The 19370-nt window shown below is 26.2% G+C and overlaps 3 protein-coding genes across 13 annotated transcripts in view; 1 reads left to right on the top strand and 2 right to left on the bottom strand.

Annotated features, from left to right (window-relative positions):
* LOC130678675 (putative transcription factor capicua) overlaps window positions 1-12759 on the top strand; it is a 40258-nt gene extending 27499 nt beyond the window's left edge. For all 9 annotated transcript variants that reach the window (XM_057486051.1, XM_057486053.1, XM_057486058.1 and 6 more), the window contains 5 exons: window positions 195-467; window positions 543-723; window positions 799-1004; window positions 1103-1588; window positions 3350-12759. In XM_057486051.1, the coding sequence (XP_057342034.1) occupies window positions 195-467; window positions 543-723; window positions 799-1004; window positions 1103-1588; window positions 3350-3414 (1211 nt within the window). In that variant the 3' untranslated portion in view covers window positions 3415-12759. The remainder of the gene's footprint in view (window positions 1-194; window positions 468-542; window positions 724-798; window positions 1005-1102; window positions 1589-3349) is intronic.
* Window positions 12760-13006: 247 nt separating this feature from the next.
* Window positions 13007-17346, bottom strand: LOC130678676 (GRIP and coiled-coil domain-containing protein 1). Of its 2 annotated transcripts, XM_057486060.1 has the most exons (8): window positions 17101-17346; window positions 16940-17007; window positions 16703-16858; window positions 16177-16322; window positions 15855-16098; window positions 15466-15784; window positions 14218-14974; window positions 13007-13328 (listed from the first exon to the last, which is right to left on the bottom strand). In XM_057486060.1, exons 1-8 carry the CDS (start codon window positions 17159-17161, stop codon window positions 13157-13159), a joined length of 1923 nt encoding a protein of 640 aa, XP_057342043.1. In that variant the 5' UTR covers window positions 17162-17346; the 3' UTR covers window positions 13007-13156. The 2 variants fall into 2 exon arrangements, with proteins under 2 accessions (XP_057342043.1, XP_057342044.1); XM_057486061.1 differs by lacking the exon at window positions 17101-17346 and having other exon boundaries at window positions 16703-16872; window positions 16940-16961.
* A 157-nt stretch (window positions 17347-17503) lies between these two features.
* On the bottom strand, window positions 17504-19336 carry LOC130678677 (D-aminoacyl-tRNA deacylase 1). 2 transcript variants are annotated; one of them, XM_057486062.1, is made up of 4 exons: window positions 19196-19336; window positions 18779-18869; window positions 18232-18467; window positions 17504-18102 (listed from the first exon to the last, which is right to left on the bottom strand). In XM_057486062.1, the coding sequence occupies exons 1-4, from the start codon at window positions 19236-19238 to the stop codon at window positions 17996-17998; spliced, it is 477 nt and encodes a 158-aa protein (XP_057342045.1). In that variant the 5' UTR covers window positions 19239-19336; the 3' UTR covers window positions 17504-17995. The 2 variants fall into 2 exon arrangements, with proteins under 2 accessions (XP_057342045.1, XP_057342046.1); XM_057486063.1 differs by lacking the exons at window positions 17504-18102; window positions 18232-18467 and having other exon boundaries at window positions 18775-18869.
* Window positions 19337-19370: the final 34 nt, after the last annotated feature.

The following is a 19370-nucleotide window of genomic DNA, read 5'->3' as shown; positions in this document are numbered from 1 at the left end:
AGACAATCAACAACTTCCGGTTTTTTTTCCAACAGATCAATTGCAAAAAAAAAAACTGAAAATATGCACATGTAGAAAATTTTAAAAACTACACGTGCAATTTTTTTTTATAATTTATCGTTTTGAAAAAAATTATTAGACGTCGACGAACTTCAGTGTCATTATAATTTAATTTATAAATTTTATTTTTATAGGCAATAATTTAAAAGTAGAACAAGAAAGGAAAGAAAGTGTTAGTATGCATTTATCCTCGGGTAGTGAAAAACACATGCAGCCATCAACGCCCCACACTCCTCATACACCTCACGCTAATCAAAGTGTCAGTGAACATTCCTCGGGTGGGTTTTATTCTGTTGAAGAATCCTCTGGTAGGAATAATGACCCTGGGCAGAATAAAGCTCCGTTTATGTTGGCACCAACGCCTGCTCAACTTGGACGAGCTCCGTTGCAGCGAAGACAATCTTTAGGTAATTTTTTCTACAGTCATCAATTATTACTAATTATTATTTATATTTATATTTGTATTTAATAATTATTTGTAGCTGTTCCAACGTCAAATGCTGGAGACCAAGGAAGTGTCCCTCAACTTACAGATAATCGTCAAAGAAATGTTACAAATTCCGAATCACAGGCGCAAAATTCATCGGAACCTTTAGCTTCTCCTTCGGCGTCAACTAAAAAAGGCTCATTCTTCAAGAAAAATGTTGAGGATGGAATGGATAGGTCAGTAATTATTCCATTATTAATTAATTGACATATTTAAATACTTACTTTATATATTTATTTAATTATTTACAGAGTTCTCGAACAGGTAAACTTTCAGGAGAAGTTTTCATCATTACCTGAGTTTAAACCCGAAGACATACAGAGTCCAAACGCAATAAGTATAAACACACCAGCTGGGTCTTCAGTTCATACTCCAGCGACTGCTGGTCTTCATTCATCTAATATATCACTGCAGAACTCACGTAAAAAATCGGGTCTTGGATCTCACAGAGCATCAAGTAAATTATCTCTTACATTTAATATTTATCTACCATGAATATTTAATACTTTTCAGTTATCAAATAAATATAATGATATTTATTTTTCCTCTGATTAGTGAATGAGGAAGACGCAGAGTCAGACATTTCAGTCTCAGCGACACCAAAATCAACAGCAAGCGTTAAATTAACAGGCAACACATTTTTCGGACCCGATTTCAATGTCGACGCGTTCAGATTGAACTCCGAATTGGGGGGTGAGGGCGAGACAAATTCTCCGAGAACGCCAAAGACTCCAGGCGGGGGAGCGAACACTTCAGTTGGAAGTGCTCGTGCAGATAATGAGCGTGGTCCTCGAAAAGTTCTTGAACGACGCCGGCAATTAGTGATGCAACTATTTCAAGATCAAGGATATTTTCCATCTACCCAAGCCACTTCAAACTTCCAGGCAAAACATTCAGATATATTTCCTAATAAAGCTAGTTTGCAATTAAAAATACGTGAAGTTCGTCAAAAATTAAATAATTCTGGTTCTATTCCTCCGATAAGTGCTAGCAGTCTTGTTAGTCCTTTACCAGTACCAGAAGCTTCACCCAATGTTACTGGTAAGTATTTTATTTAAATACAACTCTTACTTATGCACAACTGGGACTCTAAAGATTTTTTTAAAATTAAATACACAGAATTTTAATATCACCTGGCTCACTGACGTCCACTCAGCGACGTTAATTTGTACCGGGGAAATGTACTGATACCGAGGGCAATATGGCTCCTAAAAAAATAGTGTTCTGATCGATTTTAAGAGCTTGGCATTAAAATGGAAATAACTAGAAAACAATGCAGAATTTAAAAAAAATTTATCAGAGATAATTTGTAGGAAATAAAATTGTCTACAAAAAATATTCTATGGCATTTTATGATAAGTTCGATAGTTTCGCCGGAAAAGTAAAAAGATCTCGAAATTAATTCTAACTTGACTTCGAGGCCCAATAACTTTTGAACAGATGATTTATCAAAAAATGATAAAAGACTTTTTTTGTAGAGCGTTCAATTCCCGACAAAAATGTATGCTGGGCTTATTCGTACAATGAGCCATTGCCGACGTAAAAAATTTCAAACTAAAAAAAAATTTTTTTCCCTTGTTATTTAAATGGGAAATTGAATTTTTCGATGCGCTAAGCCCCTAATTGACTCGGAATTTTTTTTCAAGCGGGAATATTTTTTTTGTTCTATAAATTGTTAGTTTTTCAGGTCCTATAGGACAGAAAAAAAAAATACCGCCTAAATATGAAACACCCTAATATACATACAAAGTTTTTATTACAAGATTAAAAGATTAAATGATTAGATAACATCATTTTTATGCATGTACTTTAGGGTGCTTGATTTCGGAGCCAAATTTTTTTTTTTCAAGTGCATGTGGAAAAAACCATAGTTCGATACAAAAAAAAAATTTTTCGCGCAAGAAAGACAATTTTATTCTCTACAAATTATTATCAGTAAACTTTTGAAAAGCTTGAAATTAAAATGAAAATAACTAGAAAACAATGCAAAATTTGAAAAAATTTTACTGATAATAATTTTTAGAGAATAAAATTTTCAAAAAAAAAGACCTCACTAAATTTTGTGATAAGTCTGATAGTTTCACCGGAAAAGTAAAAAGGTCTCCAACTTTACTTCGAGCTCTAATAATTTTTGAATAGATGGATTAATCGAAAAATGATAAGAAACCTTTTTTGTAGAGCGTTCAATTTCCTACAAAATTATGTATTAGTCTATTTGATCTATTGATTTGTTAACGAGGTTAAAAATACTTAAAGCTAAAAAAAAAATTTTTCCCATGTTATTAAAATGGGAAAATCTAATTTTTCAATGAGCTAGGTCTGTAATCGACATAGAATTTTTTTTCTTACGCGAAAATTTTTTTTTTGTGTCGAACTATGGTTTTTTCCACATGCACTTGAAAAAAAAAAATCTGGCTCCGAAATGAAGCACCCTAATGTACTTAATAACTATAAAGAAAATTATTGCACAGACTAATACAGATTAATAGAGTAGTAATAATTTTTTTACATTAGATGTAGAGGAGGCGATTGAACCACCAAAGTAATCTAACTCAGTACATTGATTAGTAACTAGATTCACAATCCTGTTTATTGATCCATAACACACGTAGTTTTTTGTTGTCTTTATTGAATACAGCCTTCGGGATCTTATATCTGATTTGAGCAGATGAAACTGAACTGTTTTAATTTAATTTCTCTGATTATTTTTTTTTAATCCAACAAAAAAATCTGTGGGGTCACACTGCATAATTACCATAAAAATAAATGAGTTAATTATAAATTATAAATGATTTATTACAGGATCAGTTCCTTCAACATCAATGGGAGCTCCTCAATCACTACCTGTAAGCAGTAGTGGTAGCTAGCGCCCATATACCAACTGTGATAATGTAAATTCTCGTGTGTCTAAACACGAGTATATAATAATTCTTTGAAGATAAATTTTATGGCGTTTGGGTTTAAAATAAAAAAAAGAAAAAAATCATAACGTCACCAGGATATTTTTTTTTTTTTAACAACTAAAAAGTTCTCTATTATATTTTACTTGATTAAAAATATCAATGCGATACTAGTGCAATTTAATAAACAATTTTAAGAATAATTAATCAGTACGAAGGCTAATTAAAATGTTATACATTATTGAAGCTCTGGTAATATGACATCCAGAGTATACATATACAATAAAAAAATATTCATCTATGATGAAAAGTTATTATTATTATTATTATTATTATTATTAATATTATTATTATTATTATATGTAAATTAAATATGTTGAGTTATCGTGACAGTTTGTCTTTTTTATATAAATAACAATTACTTATATTATTAATAATTATCTAAATTAAATCAATGCAACTGATAATTAAATTTAAAATTTACATGCCAGTGAGGGATTCAAAAGGCCTATGATATTTTTAATTATTGTTCAACAGTCCCAGGATGTTTACAAATAATCAACTTATTACACGATAATAAGGTATAATTATATATAAAAATATTAATAATAATAATAATAATACTGATAATAATGTGAAAATATTAAAATATAAATTTAAACTCGTAATAGAAATACACAATTATTATAAATTGAATATAAATTTATTTAAAATAGTTGTCAAGATAAATGTCATTTAAAATATAATAATAATAGTAATCTCTACCGAATTATATAAAACGATACTGAATATTGCACAAAAATATCTACGTAACCGCAAATTGTCTTTGTGTTTTTTTTTTTTTTTTTGTAAATAATTATTATTACTATTATTATTATTATTATTAATATTATGTGGTATTTAACTGTTGGATAGTATGGAGAAAATTATTAACAATTATTAATAACTATTATTATTATTATTATTAAATATATGAAGATAATTGTGAATGAATTATTCACCACAAAGTCTTGACACATAGGACTGAATTTTTTTTTTATGGAGAATAGATAATTCCATTATCAAAAAAATTGTAATGAAAGATTACAAAAAAAAAAAAAAAATGAATGCCATCGTACGGCAACGTATATGATAATGGTACGCGTTGAATTTATTGTTAATGATAATAAATGAATTATCTGATAAAAATGAAAATTAAAAAAAAATGAATGATATTGATAGTAAAGAGTTTCAGATATATTATAATGAAGAGGATAATATTTCCGAAAGTACTTATCGACTGTTTTTAAATAAAACTTTGCCATTATTCAACGTATACACTGACAGTTATCTTATCAGTCTTACCTTCTATTTCATATATTTTATGAACTGTATGTTATATTAATTATTTTTGTTTTTAGTTCACCATGACATGACATTCATATATTTTACATCTTTTATATATTTTTTTTATATAACGTTTTTATTTAAAGATATCCATTATTAAAATTTTTCTTTTATTTTTACATTTTTTGTGTATAAAAAAATTTTATTTTACAAAAAAAAAGGATTTCAGTTTTTATGAACTCAGAATTTGCCCGCTAAAAATTCAAAAAATTTATTTGAATATTTAAATTCCAGGATATCTTGAATATTTTAATTGCAATCGAGTTGTAATTTTTTTTTAAATTTAAAAATTTATTTTATTTTTTTACGACGATCATGATAATTTTTAAAAATTAAAATTTATTTACAATAGAATTTTTTTCTAATTAAATTAAAATTAAAATTTTAAAATAATGAATTTTTTCACTGAACACGAGCTTACCCATAAAAATAAATACGTTGAATTTTGGCGAGATTGTTGAATTTGGCTGTAAAGTAGATAATATAATTAGTTAATAAATAAATAATTAATTAATTAATTAAATAAATGAATTTAAATAAAAGTTATTAATGACTTAATAGAATAAACTTCCGATTGAACTTACAAACAAGCTATAAAATGTAATTATAATCTAGTTGAAATAATATTTGTCTGATATCTTCTGTAAATAGAGTAAATCAGATTTAACTCATTAAATAAAATTAAGAATTGAATAAATAATAAAATTTAACAATTAAAGCAAATAAGATAATTTTTAAAAATAAACAAATAAAAGTTAAATGTTAAAAAAAAAGTGAAATGACTAGGATGTGTAAATACGTGTAGATAACACGGGATCTGTAGACTTATAATTAAGAAAAATGAATGAAAGCAAGATTAGGTTTAAAAAAATAAATTTATTATTATAAAATATATATATATACTTATATATATATATTATAACAATGAGCCTTTGTATATTGTAGACTTTATTGTGCTCGGGATTGTTTACTCCCCATAATTTAACTCCAAAGTTAAAAAAAACTTTTTTTCCATAAAGTGTTCTGTCACTTTTATTTGTAAATATTTTAATTAATTAATTAATTGATTAATTACTTATTATTAAATAATAATTACCATAGATTGCCTCAATACTAAAGTTATTATTTGTCATTAATAATTAAAAAGAAACAAATAATAGCTGGTTTATTTAAACGTAAGACATTTTACACTAGTTAAATTTAATAATTAATTAATTAATTAATTAATTGTCGTTTATAAATTTTTTTAAATCAATTAATTATTGAAAAATGCCTTCCAAACGGAAGTTAAATGCGCTTCCTTTTAAATTTAATATCAGTTAATTATTTAAGTTTAAGTTCATTAGCTTAATAATTAATAGTATACTTTAATTATTTAACTAGTGTAATTAATGTCTTTGTTCTATTCCCGCTCAAAAAAAATTAAATAAAAAAAAAAACTAAATAATTATAAATAATTTTTTTACTCGCGTAAATTAATAATTAAAAATAAACAACTTTCCAGTATTGATTAAGATTCGAGTATAAAAACTTCGGTAATCTAATAATTAATTACTATTTTTTTTGTTTTTTGTATCTCATGTCTTTCGTTTTATTTCTCTCTATCCCTCGTTTTTATCTGAGATATTATTATATTAATTAATTAATAAATAATTTATAGTATGATGATAAAAAATGAGTTTTTAAGTTTTATGTTAATTAGCTGCCATACCCAAGTGACTGTGATCTAGAAAACCGGAAGTAAAGTTATATGGGATGGCTACTTGACAATGTACATACTACTGTTTTCTTCATCATACAGTAATTATTATTATTATTATTATTATTATTATTATTTTTATTATTATTACTATTATTATAATTATTATTTACATTTAATTAATTGTGAACAACAAAATTAATTATTAATTAGTAAAAAAAATTATGCAATTTTATTTTTTTTCGTTTTGTTTTTTATTAAGCGGCTATTAGTTTTATCTCTACTATTATTATTATTATTATTATTATTATTAATATTATTATTTTATTGTCAAATGTTCAATTTTAAAATATGTTTAAACTTGTTACGTAAAAATGTACATTAATCAAGTATAATGTTATTAATAAACACCTGGCATATGAAAAAATAATAATAAATAAAAAAAAAATATCTGAATATACATAAACAATAAACTCTACCATTATTATAATGATAATTATTTAGGGGTATGCGAATATTTTGAACTTACGAATCATTCGTAGCGAATCGAATCGAACGATAATTTTTTAAATCATTCGTAAATTCTCGAATTATTTAAAAATTTTCTTTTGAACCCACGTAGCACACTTGGCTTTGTGACATCTAAGAGAGAAATTTTTAGTCTATTTTTTGACATATCGATAAGGCACCAAAATGTTGACAAAAAGACCAGAAATTTATGTCACCGAATAAATGTCTACTTAAAAGGCTTGACACGTGACGACAAAAAGTAAATTACAAATAGTGGTACTATAAGTCATCTAAATGACTTTTTTATTGACGTGACAGGAAAAACAACAGAAATTTTCTCTGTATGCGGAACCAACATTTGCATGTCTTATTTATACCAAAAAAGGCGGCAAAAAAAAGTTGTTTTGTCTTTTTAAAAGGTATCAAAGTTGTCTCTGTGCTACTTGGGAATTAATACTCAGTTCAAATTCAAATTATAGAATTAAAAAAATTCAAATTATTCGTGAGTTTTTGAATTTGAATATTTGGTTTCAATGTTGAAAGTTAAATTTCTAACTCACAAAATAAATTGTGAAAATTCTTTTTTTCGGTTGACAATTTATCAAAAAAAAAAACTGTTGTAACGTCAAAGTCACCCAAGTAGCACAGAGTCAGCTTTAAGATGTCTTTTAAAAGGATAAGACAAATTTTTTTTGTCTCAGTCACTTTTTTTGGGATAAATACGGCATGCAAATGTTGGTTCCGGAGACAGAGAAGAGTTGTGTTGTTTTTCCTGTCTTATTTCAATAAAAAAGTCATTTAGATTACTTATTTTACCAGTGTTTGTAATTTACTTTTTGTCATCACTTGTGTCAAGTCTTTTAAGCAGATATTTTTTCGGTGGCAAAAATTTTTGATCGTTTTGTCAAAAAATTGGCGCCTTATCGATATGTCAAAAAGTAGTTTAAAAACTGATATCTAATAGATGTCTCAAAAGCAAGTGTGCTACTTGGGCAGGTTGAACAGCTTCTTAAAGGACATCACGAAATCTTAGAGTTATCTCTGTGCTACTTGGGAACGGCTTGAAATTGTAATATTTTTTCCAATAATTTAAATTTATGTCAGAGTTAATTTTGACTCAGCCACGAATCTACCAAATAATTATTTTTTATCACTTTAAAAACTAAGCTCTCCATTAAATAAAAATTGAATACTTGGAAGCCGATCAAACCTGACTCGATTCAAATCGAGTGATTTGAAAAGTTACTAAAAATTATAAAACTTCAGGTCAATTTGAAAATTCACTCAAAGAAAATAATTCAAATTTTAAAAAATTCGATTCGATTCTCCCACCCCTATTATTAACAAAATAAATATCCATAGACGTTTCAGGATGAGGAGATCCTACATCATGCGCAAATACCCGATAGAAAATAATTAATAAAAATATAATGGATATATATTTTAAAAACACTTGTATTTACTATAAAAATAATCTGGATAATTATCGTCAAATGGCATTAAATAATTAAGTTGATAAAAATATATATATAAATTATTGTAAATAATAAATATTTCTACACATGTGCCCTTGTATTGATGCTATTTTAGTTAATTGGACCAATTATAAAGTCAACTACCAATTACTCTGTATAAAATATATGTGTAGTTATATTTAAAAGTAGGAATAATTAATAATTGTTAAAACAATGACTACTTAATTACTACATTTTTTTTTTTAAGTTTATAAATAATAAATTATTAAATTAATCAGTTAATTATAATCTGATATTATTATTTATTTATAATTAACTGACTATCGTTATTGTTTTATCGATTATCTGATAATAATTGCTTTGTAATTATAAAATATCATGTGCCATAATAACTGAGGGATAAAGTAAAAAAAAAAAAAAGTAAACTGTAAAAAAAAATCATATAAATATTTTCTATGAAAACGCTTGAAAAAAATCTTCTCTGCATGTCTGGTTTGAATAATAATTACAATTATCCCTTCCAGGAGGTGAATTTAAATCTAATTATTAATGTAGATATTGAAACTTTTATGTTTCATTTATCGTAAGGTTGTAATTAATGATAATGATAAATGAAAAAAAAATTATTAATAATAATAATATACTCATTAACAAATAATTGATAATTAATAAAAGTAATATGGAGAAGACAATGTAATTAAATCACGCGATTTAAATTATAAAATAGTCCAGTCGGAGCTAAGAAATAGGAAACGTTCTCGAAAGTTGGAGAAAATTTGGTTGAAGATTGGGCATAAAAAAGTCATCACTTCGGGGGTTGATGAGAAAAAATATGAAATGTTCGCAATGACAATTAATTTTTTTGATTCGTTCAAAGACAATTACTTTATTAGAATAAAAATTTTTTTTTATACTTTTTCATTCATTAAAATGAAATATTAATTGTCAAAAAATAGAGCAGTTGCCACTGCAAAATTATAATTTTTTCAGAAATCGGTCAAAAAATCGGTTCCACTCTGATATCTTCTCATGACGAAATCTCTCCTGGACAAAACCTGTTGAACACGATCTCGATAAACGAGATCTTATAATAATCTATGTAATTATAATGATTTCTACACTTACGACTGGAATCGTATTCATGTTTTTTTATGATACTGAAGTTAGCAGACGTCTAGTAATTTTTGAATTTTTTTCAGACGATAAACCATAGAAAAAAAAATATTTTAAAAAATTGCACCTGTAGTTTTAAAAATTTTCTACATGTGCATAATTTCATTGTATTTTTTTGCAATTGATTTTTTGAAAAACAAAAATTCAAAAATTTTCAAATGTCTGCTAACTTCAGGATCATGTTTTTTTCACATTTTATGTGTATATAATAAATAAATAGAATGTGTTACACATACGTGTATGAAATCATGGGAAATTCTCAGTCTAAATTTGACATCATCGTCAATTGCAAGAATTTGACGTAAACTTACTGTGAAAATCAAAATCACTGATTGTCAAATTTTTAAAGTGATAGTATGGCCATCAGGGATTGGACTGATAAAAATAATTTTAGAAATTTTATCGTGGAGAGATTTTGTCATAGGGAGATTTTGCTAAGGAGATTTTGTCCAGAGAGATAAAGTCGTGTTACCAAAACATCTATTTTGTTACACGTGCGTTAATGGAAATATTAAAATTCAAAAGTCACTCGAACATTCTATTATAATTATTCAAATTTGAAGCTTTTTTTTACCCAATAGCAGTACTAGAGAATGTATTTCACTCCTAATTTTAACTATGAAAAAAAAGTAATTGAGAGGATTACCCAGAAAGGGGACGAAATGTAACTTCTACTTACTCTAGGTACAGAAATTTCAAAAATTTATTACGTGTTATTTTTTATAAATACGTTTCCTCGCGATACCTGGTTTATAAAAAAGACAGAATGATAGTCTTATAACGAGGTCCGACTGTACAAAAAAATTTCTCATACTTTTAAAAGTTTTTTTATAAATTTTTTGATGTCTATGAAATATTTTCAAAAAATCGGTTTTTGGGGGATTTTTTATTTTTCACATCAACCCCTGGGGTGATGACTTTTCATTTTAAATCTTCAAGCAAATTTGCACCTAATTTCGAGGACGTCTCCTATTTTGGAGTTTCGACTGAACTAAAAGTCCAGCGTGAAAGTAATGTAGAAAACGTCATGATAGACAGCATATTCGATATATTATATGCCTTATAAATTGTAATTAAAAGCAACGGGCTCTGTAATTATAAATTGATTTTTAAAAAAAATAAAAATTTTTCTATGGACAAACTCCATAACATTTGTTGGATAGCAGCTACAAAGAAGAAAAAAAGTTTCGGCGTAAATATATTTTTGAATAAAAATATGAAAAAAAAAAAAGAAAAAAAAGATAATAAATTGTTTGTCGATGGATAGATTATCGAAGGACAACTTGTTGATAATAAATTATTTGTCAAGTAGTACTGTAAGCAATTGTGAGATAAAATAACTATTAAAATAATAACGGCGACTTTAAATAAATGAAATAAATAAATACAGTTTGTTAAATAATTACTGGAATTATCAGTTTGATAAAAAAAGACGACTGTTAATAATTTAAAATAAAAATAATAATAATTAAAATAAAATTTTAAAATCCGTGTTGACAATCGCCAATATTATTATTGTGAATTATAAAATGGATATGCCTTAAAAAGGATGTGAAAACATTTTAAATTAATTAGTTAACTAATCAAATTTAAAGTTGAATAAATTATTTATTTTTCGTTTAGTTCATTTTTTAAATTAATAATTAAAATTCGATGATACTCACGTTAGCCGACGTAATAATTTTCATTTTTTAAAAAACGATAAATTTGAAGAAAAAAATATTTTAAAAAATTGCACTTATAGTTTTTTAAATTTTCTACATGTGCATATTTTTAGATTTTTTTTTTAAATTAAACTGTTGAAAAAAAATTGCAAATTATTAATCGTCTGCTAATTTTAGAATCGTTAAAATTCATGAGTGTGAATGGAGCAGACAAGACAATTTATAATAATGAAATTTATAAATTTATAAATTTAAAATAATGAAATTTAAAAAAATGCGCGTACTGATTTATCATTGATCGAAATACGCATTTTTTAATTTTTATTCTATTTACATTTTATTCATTTATTACAAAACTCCCTGAAAGTTACCGTAATTTACAGTATTCGAAAGAATTACGGTATTTTGCCGCAAATTGCGGTATTTTATGGTAAATTTTCGGTAATCCTCGTTAAATTTGGGGTAATCCTGCGGTATTTTACGGAAAAAGTGCAGCATTTTACCGCAAACTTGTGGTAACATTACAGTATTTCATGAGTGTGAATGTAGCAGACATCAGATAAATCTAAAATCATAAATAAATTGAGTAAATAATTAATAAAATAATTAATAAAATAAAATTTTTAAAAAACGCGCATTTAAAAAAATTAAAAATTAATAAGTGCATTTTTTATAAATATTATTTTTTAAATTATTTATAATTTTAAATCTATCTGATGTCTGCTACATTCACACTCCTCGGTATTTCAACGCAAATGTACAGATTTACTGCGAAATTAAGGGATTTTACCGTAAAGTGAAATATTTTACTGTGCTACGGTAAAATTTCCACAAATTGCAGGTCGCAGTTACCGTATTTTTACCGGAAATTGCAGTAGTTTACCGTAATTAGCAGCAAATTTGTAGTACAATGTGGTAATTTTACCGCAATTTGAATTCGCTAGGAAATTTTAAAAATTGACACTTGTCAGTCACATTCACACTCATTAAAACTTATTGTTATATTATTTGTTTTAAAATTTAAACAGTCAAAAATAATCTGTCCTTTCGAATGCAATAGTTACATGAGAGCCCATAATTATACAGATAAATAAATTGTTTAAAAAAACCATAACTCAGATTATTAATTCGAACTATCAACAAAACTGTCCACAATTATAAACATAATAATGACAATTTAAATTTAATTAAAACTAAAAGATTGCGATTTAAATTTACGAATAATTTACTGTTAAATTTTTCGTTTAAAAAAATGAATTATCCGGATTTATTAATTAATTTTATCAAGTCGTTTTTCTACATTTCATAGGCAATATTTATTAAATTATAACAGATTATTATTATAGAGTTTATTGTAAAACTGTTTAATTATTGATAAGAATATATATATTACTATACAATACAATACACTGGATATATATAAATATAAATATAAATAAAAATTATCAATAATGAATAAATAAATTGAAAATATCCATATATATATTTAAATATATATATATGATATTATATACGTATATAGTAACGAAAGTGCACGTTAGTAGGATCATATATCTACAAGAAACGCTTGAGAATATTTTTTCAATGCCAACTAAATAACTATTCCATGTAAAAATCAATGTAATAAAATTCAATGCACAATGATACGCATCTTTTATTATATTAATTCATATATTTATTCTAATTACATTTTTTAGTTTTATTTTTAAAAATCTATCAATCGATTTAAATGCTTTTGGTTTTAAAAAACTTAGTTAGTAATTTATTTATTATTTAATTAATTAATTAACTAATGATCAGTGTCATTTAAGTCGTTGAATTTTTTCCATTTCTTCATTATTAAACCTCAGTACAGTTGCAATGGCATTCAACATATGTTTACGACTGGACGGATCACTACTGGTTAAATAATTCACTACTACATTTTTTAAATACTCCAAATTGGCTCCTTCTCTTGACTTGCATGCTTCTAATCTAAAAAAAAAAACATTATTATTATTATTTTAATAATATATCGCGTTACTAATTCCTAAAGGACATTTTTTATACGCTCTGGTGGTTCTAGTCTCTAAGTTTAAAACCACAAGGGCGTGTAATTTTTTTTTAATTGCTAATCACATTGTAGACTTCCTTAAGTTGAAAATTGGAAAAAAATTTGAAAGTCAAATGGGCGTATTTTTTTTTTACTGCCGATTGTTCTGTAGACGGGGTAGAACTACCGTTTTAGGTCACTTTGGGCCCAGTTTTAGACACAAAAAATTTTAATAAAATAATTTGTTGGAGACGCAATGACATAATTTATTTTAAAAATATGTTTTCAAATTATTAAAATTACTTTAACTCGGAAACTACGGACTTTAACGACTTGACTCATAGGACTTTTTTTGAAGGGAATAAAATTTATTATAAAATTCCCATTAACATTTTTAGTGTACTTTCATTGGTTTACATTCTGCAAGCCGATAAATGTCAGTTTCATAGGAAAAATGACTTCCGCAACGGACACAAGTGAAACAGCTTTAATAACAGCTAAGTTACTATGGGCATTTTTGAAGAACAGTAAGTTCTCTACGAATTGCGACAAACGGCGCTTTGATATCATAAAATGCAACTGCGTATTAGAAACATACAAAAAAAGTAATTTAATTTACGTGTATTTTAAATAGGAAATCTTTGAAATCAAATAGAAAGTACTTAGGATTGTAATTAAGAGCTCAAACTTGGTAAGAATTTTTGTTTTAGCATAAAGAATAATATTTTGCTTGATGAGCAACGAAAAACAAACTTTCGCCGGAAACGAAGCACCCTAATATATACATGTATAAATTATTTGATAATTTTTAATTTATTTAAAAAAAATTACCTTGATATTTTAGCTTCCAATGATTTTATTTCATCAGCATGACGTTGAGTGACAGCCAATAAATCGCGTTGATTTTCACGTAAATTATTTTCTAATTCACTATTTTGTTTTCTTAATCCTGCGACTTGAATTTCGCGTCTCGACAGTTCTTGAGCGTAATGAAGTAAAGGAGGATTATCAACTGAAAGCATTGCGGAAACAAAGTCCGCAATGGGTTCTGGTGATTTATCATTAAAACCCGACTTAGAGTCAATAGTTGAAAGTAAATTACTGTCTTTCTTCAACAACATAGTACGGATTGAAGATTTCAAAGTTCTGATTTCCTGATCCTTCTCTTCAATTACAGCAAAAGAACGCTCGCGTTGACGCAGCAGTTGATGCTCAAGATCTGATATTTTACCCCGATATTCGCTCTCTTTTTGCGACAGTATTAAATTAAATTTAGTTCTCTCCTCATTGAATTGTTGAGACTGTAATTCCATTTTCATCTGCATTTCATTTTCTCGATAATTTAATTCTTTTGTTAACATACGGATTCTCTCTTCTAAATTTTTACTGTAAGTCTTTATCAAATTAACTTCACTGCTATCGTTTTTGTTGTCTTTATTATCACCATGTAAATTACTTTCAAGTGATTTTAATTTAATACTCATCTGTTCTTTATAAATTTCGAAATCACGTTGCAACGATTCATATTTTTCTTTATACTCATTCATGTCTTCATTAATGGAATGTAGATCAAGACTTTTTAAAAATTCTACAGAATAAATTATTTATTTAATAAAAACAATAATAATATTTTTTAAACTTCCCGCTTCAAAAATTGAAAATTTTCAAAAAATCAAAGTTATTGATTTCGGTCTGATTTTCGAAAATTGAGTATTAGTCAGATCTTGATGATTTGAGATCATAGGAAATTATTTTGACTATTTCCGGATAAACGTCTGCACATGTGTGTGTGTGTGTGAGTGAACTATTTGGCGGCAAATCAAAACTTAGATCTGATTAGATTTTGAATTCGAACAGTCTAGTAATTTACGATCTATACGAAAAAAAAAATTAACCACATGCCCGATTTGCCTCAAAATGTTATCAGTTTTAAGTCTTGATGAACCCTTTCGATTTCCGCCAAGAAAGTTTAAAATATAAATAAAAACGTTTTTCAGTTTCCGAGTTCAAAAACAGCGGGAAGTTTTGGGGTTGGCCTACAGGATCAACCCTTTTTTATATTTTTATAAATAAATTTACCTTTCATATTAACTAGACTATTTTCCTGATTATTCATATCCAGTAACCGTGCATACAATTCGCGTATTTTGGCAGCTATTTTATTAGGATCTTCTGTAAACTCAACATCAACATGATCCCTGTGCTCATGCAATTGTAATTCAGACAATTGATCTTTAAGTTTTTGTATTGCATGCTGATCAATTTGTCTCAGACGCTCATAACCACCGACGGTATCAGATAATTCAGCAAGTCTTGTCTCTAAACCGACGACCCGAGCTTCGTGAATTGCTTCCAATGCTTTAGATTGTTGCTCCGCTGCAGCGGCTCTTTTACGTTCCTACAAATAATTTAAATAATTACTCCCAATTAACAAAATTGTAAATAAATTTATTTGAAAATAAATTAACTTCATGAATAGCAATACGATGGTGTTTCCTCAACCCCGCGATCTCCGTCTGCAGAGACAGAAGCATCGGTGGTGTTTCATTAACAGCAGCTTCAGCTTCTTTTAATTTATTGTTTGCTATTTCTAATTCAGCTTCAAGAACTTTGCTTTGTGTTTTATTGTTCGCTTGTTTTTTTAACTCTTTTATTTGCTGCTCCAATGATTCTTTAGCACGACGCTCATCAGTGACTAGTCTTTGAAGTTCTCTAAGCAAAATAAAAATAAGTTGTACATAACGGACGTTTTTTACAAGAGTATTTTTCAATAAAAATAAATCAATATACTTGATCATTGCTGAATTATCAACATGTTCTTTTTCTCTTTCATGTCGCTCCATTATTAATTTATACTTGTAATGTTCAACCTCTGATTGCACGCTGTGTTGAGTTTTTTTTAACTTTTCTTTCAAATCTTTTATAGTTTTCTCGTACTATCAAAAAAAAGTTTATTATTATTTGAAAGTCGCAACAAGGGAAAGTTGGACTAAAGGACAACAATGAAATTATCAACAATAAGACGTTTTGTCTCATATTTATTGAGTCTTTATCAATCGTAAAATCTGACATTTGAATCGTTTATTTGAGAAACCCCATAAGTCAAGAAAACAAAATTTTTCATTTAAAAAAACAACTAAAATATTAATAAAAAAAAGTTTTAAAAATATTTTTTGGTGCCTAAGAAAAATTTTATTTAACTTGCAACTTTTTATAAAAATTAAAAAATTCACTGTCTGCTACTTCCACTGATAAAATTTAAATTAATAAATAATTAAATTTAAAAAAAATAAAAGAATCAATAAAAATAATTTACCTCATCACGTTCAATTCTTAATTGTCGTCTGTCAGCCTGGAAGTTTGCTTCCATTCTTGATTTTTCCGCAGACAAAGTCGCCAACGAATCCATCAAAACTCGTAATTGACTTTTTAATCCTTCTATAGACTCTTCCTTTTTTTCTACTACTCCTTTCTGTAAATCAGCAACTAAATTAAATCATCATTACATTCAACTGCACCGAGTACTTGCTAATTACACTTAAAATTTACTTACACCATCAGTTGTCTTTTCAATGTCCCCATTGTTTGTTAAACTTTTTTTTTCTGTTCTCGCACGCGCATCTTTTAATTCAAATAACAATTTTTATTATTTATTAATACACATATATATTTTATTCAAAATATAAATAGAAAAATTCAATCTGTCAAACTTACCATCGTCAGATGATTTTTTTTTATCATTATCAACAACTCGAGTTTTTTTATTTTTATCCATTTTTTTTTTAATAACTCATTTAATTTTTTAAAAACTAAATTACAAATACTTTTTAAAATCAATATGATTTAATTAAAATCATTAATAATTAATATTTACATGATATAAATTTTAAAAAATATAAAATATGGTTATGTTGTCATATTTGACGTGAAAGTTTTCCAGGTTGTAAACGTTGTCAAGTAAAACATCAAGTGACGTCAGAGCATGTGATTAAATTTAAATTTAAAAGTAATATCATATAAATTAATATTACAAATTACATTATTTATAAAACTGCTGATATTTTTAAATTTAAATTACTTGTTAATTAAATAAATATACTTTTTTTTAAACGTAATTTATTGAATGACAGTAAACGCAACTGACACCTCACAATTTTTGTATTTTAAAATTTAAAAAGTATAAATATGAAAACTTTTTGTGAGTGTAAATGTAGCAGACATGAGGCAATTGATAAATTTTAAATAAGTAAATAAATCAATTAAAATAATAAAATTTAAAAAAACGCATGTACTGAATTTTGAATTTTCTAATCATGCATTTTTTTATTTTTATTCTATAAACATTTTAATTCCCTATTTCAAAGTTTTTAAAAGTTCCAGATGTCTGCTAACTTTACTATCATAAACCTTTGATGCATAATTTATAAATATTTTTTTTTTAATACATGTAATTTGTTTATGAAAATTTTAAAAAAATTGTATGGTGTCGGGAGTTTTTTTTTATTACATTTTTGGTAGAAAAATTCATTATAAAAAATTATAAAATGCTAGACTTTGTGATAACGAATGTGTAAATTAATAAAATAAGCTGTTGAGTAACAAATAGTGATTATGTTGGTACAGATTCAACATTGTCTTTTATTGGAGATTCAATTTCTAGAGTAACGGGTCCATTATTTTCAATTTGAACATTCATCATAGCTCCAAATTTACCATCTGAATAAAATAAAATAAGAAATTTTAATTAAAAAACATTATTAATTAGTTTTTGTGATACTAGATGAAGCTGACTAGGTCTGAAATCGTTTTGTTTCATCCCTCGTCACACAATGTATTATTAATTACCTTTAATACGCTCAGGATTGTATTTTTGTTTCAATTCACTCAAAAAATGTTTATAAAATGACTCAGCTGATGAAGTTGACATCGCGCGATGGAAATCTAATTTATTTCCCTTCATAATATGATAAAGTGTAAACTGACTGATACATAGAACTTCAAAATCTTTGTCCATTACACTGGAAGCCCATCTTTTACCAGTAGCGCCATCAAAAATTTTTAACTTCAATATTTTTTCAGCTCTAAGTTAAATAAAAAAATTAAATTAAATTTTATTGTTACCATAATTTAGCATGAGTGTGAATGTAGCAGACATCAGACAAATTTTAAGTATTAATAAATAGAGTAAATAATTAATAAAATATAATTTTTAAAAAACGCGCATTGAAAAAAATTTTGAAATTAATAAGTGCATTTTTTATTTATAAATATTTTTTTTTTTTAATTATTTACTCTATTTATTTATAGTTTCAAATTTGTCTGGTGTCTGCTAAATTCACACTCATTATTTTAGCCGGCGTTTACTAATATATAATAATTTAAAAAATCTTACATGTACTCGGCATCAGCAATCGTGTCATCGGATTTAATTCCAATTAAAACACACAGTCCATTACCGATGCTACTAATTACTTCTCCATTTACTGTTGAAAATTATGATTCTGAAGTTAGCAGACAGTTAAAAATTTTCAAATTTTTTTTCAACAAAATGTTTACAAGAAAAAAGAAAACCAAAAATATGCACACGGGGAAAAGTTTAAAAAGTACAAGTGCAATTTTTTCAATTATTTTTTTTTATAATTTATCGTTTTGAAAAAAAATCAAAAAATAATTACACGTCGGCTAACTTCAGTAAAAATTACGAATAATTTTCTAATTAATTAAATAAATAAATAATAAATTTGAATATTTGTTTTACTTGATAGCGCATGCGCTACTATGTAACCTGAAAATAAATTGACAAACTCACCTACAACTGATGCTTTGGTAACGCGTTGAATCACAGCTTTCATTTTTGAATATTTAAATTATTTTATAATCGATTTGAAGATTAAAATTTGTGAGCATTTGAATATTTTCGTTTAATTGGTCAATCAGTCAGACACAAACAAACGGCGGTGTCTTCAATGTTTACCACAGCAAAA

Source organism: Microplitis mediator, chromosome 2 (assembly GCF_029852145.1).
Source record: "Microplitis mediator isolate UGA2020A chromosome 2, iyMicMedi2.1, whole genome shotgun sequence".
In the NCBI taxonomy this organism is placed as follows: Eukaryota; Metazoa; Arthropoda; class Insecta; order Hymenoptera; family Braconidae; genus Microplitis; species Microplitis mediator.
The sequence above is the reverse complement of the archived record's forward strand: the minus strand, read 5'-3'. Positions and strand labels throughout refer to the sequence as shown.

What these genes read in the sequence shown, in the direction of transcription:
- LOC130678676 (XM_057486060.1), bottom strand. Translation starts at nt 17,161, where the DNA reads ATGGATAAAAATAAAAAAACTCGAGTTGTTGATAATGATAAAAAAAAA. An exon ending in ATCGTATTGCTATTCATGAA is followed by an intron (nt 15,785 to 15,854) that starts GTTAATTTATTT and finishes AATTATTTGTAG; the next exon opens with GAACGTAAAAGAGCCGCTGC. An exon ending in TAGTCTAGTTAATATGAAAG is followed by an intron (nt 14,975 to 15,465) that starts GTAAATTTATTT and finishes TTTATTCTGTAG; the next exon opens with AATTTTTAAAAAGTCTTGAT.
- LOC130678677 (XM_057486062.1), bottom strand. Translation starts at nt 19,238, where the DNA reads ATGAAAGCTGTGATTCAACGCGTTACCAAAGCATCAGTTGTAG. An exon ending in ATTGCTGATGCCGAGTACAT is followed by an intron (nt 18,468 to 18,778) that starts GTAAGATTTTTT and finishes TATTTAACTTAG; the next exon opens with AGCTGAAAAAATATTGAAGT. An exon ending in CAATCCTGAGCGTATTAAAG is followed by an intron (nt 18,103 to 18,231) that starts GTAATTAATAAT and finishes TATTTTATTCAG; the next exon opens with ATGGTAAATTTGGAGCTATG.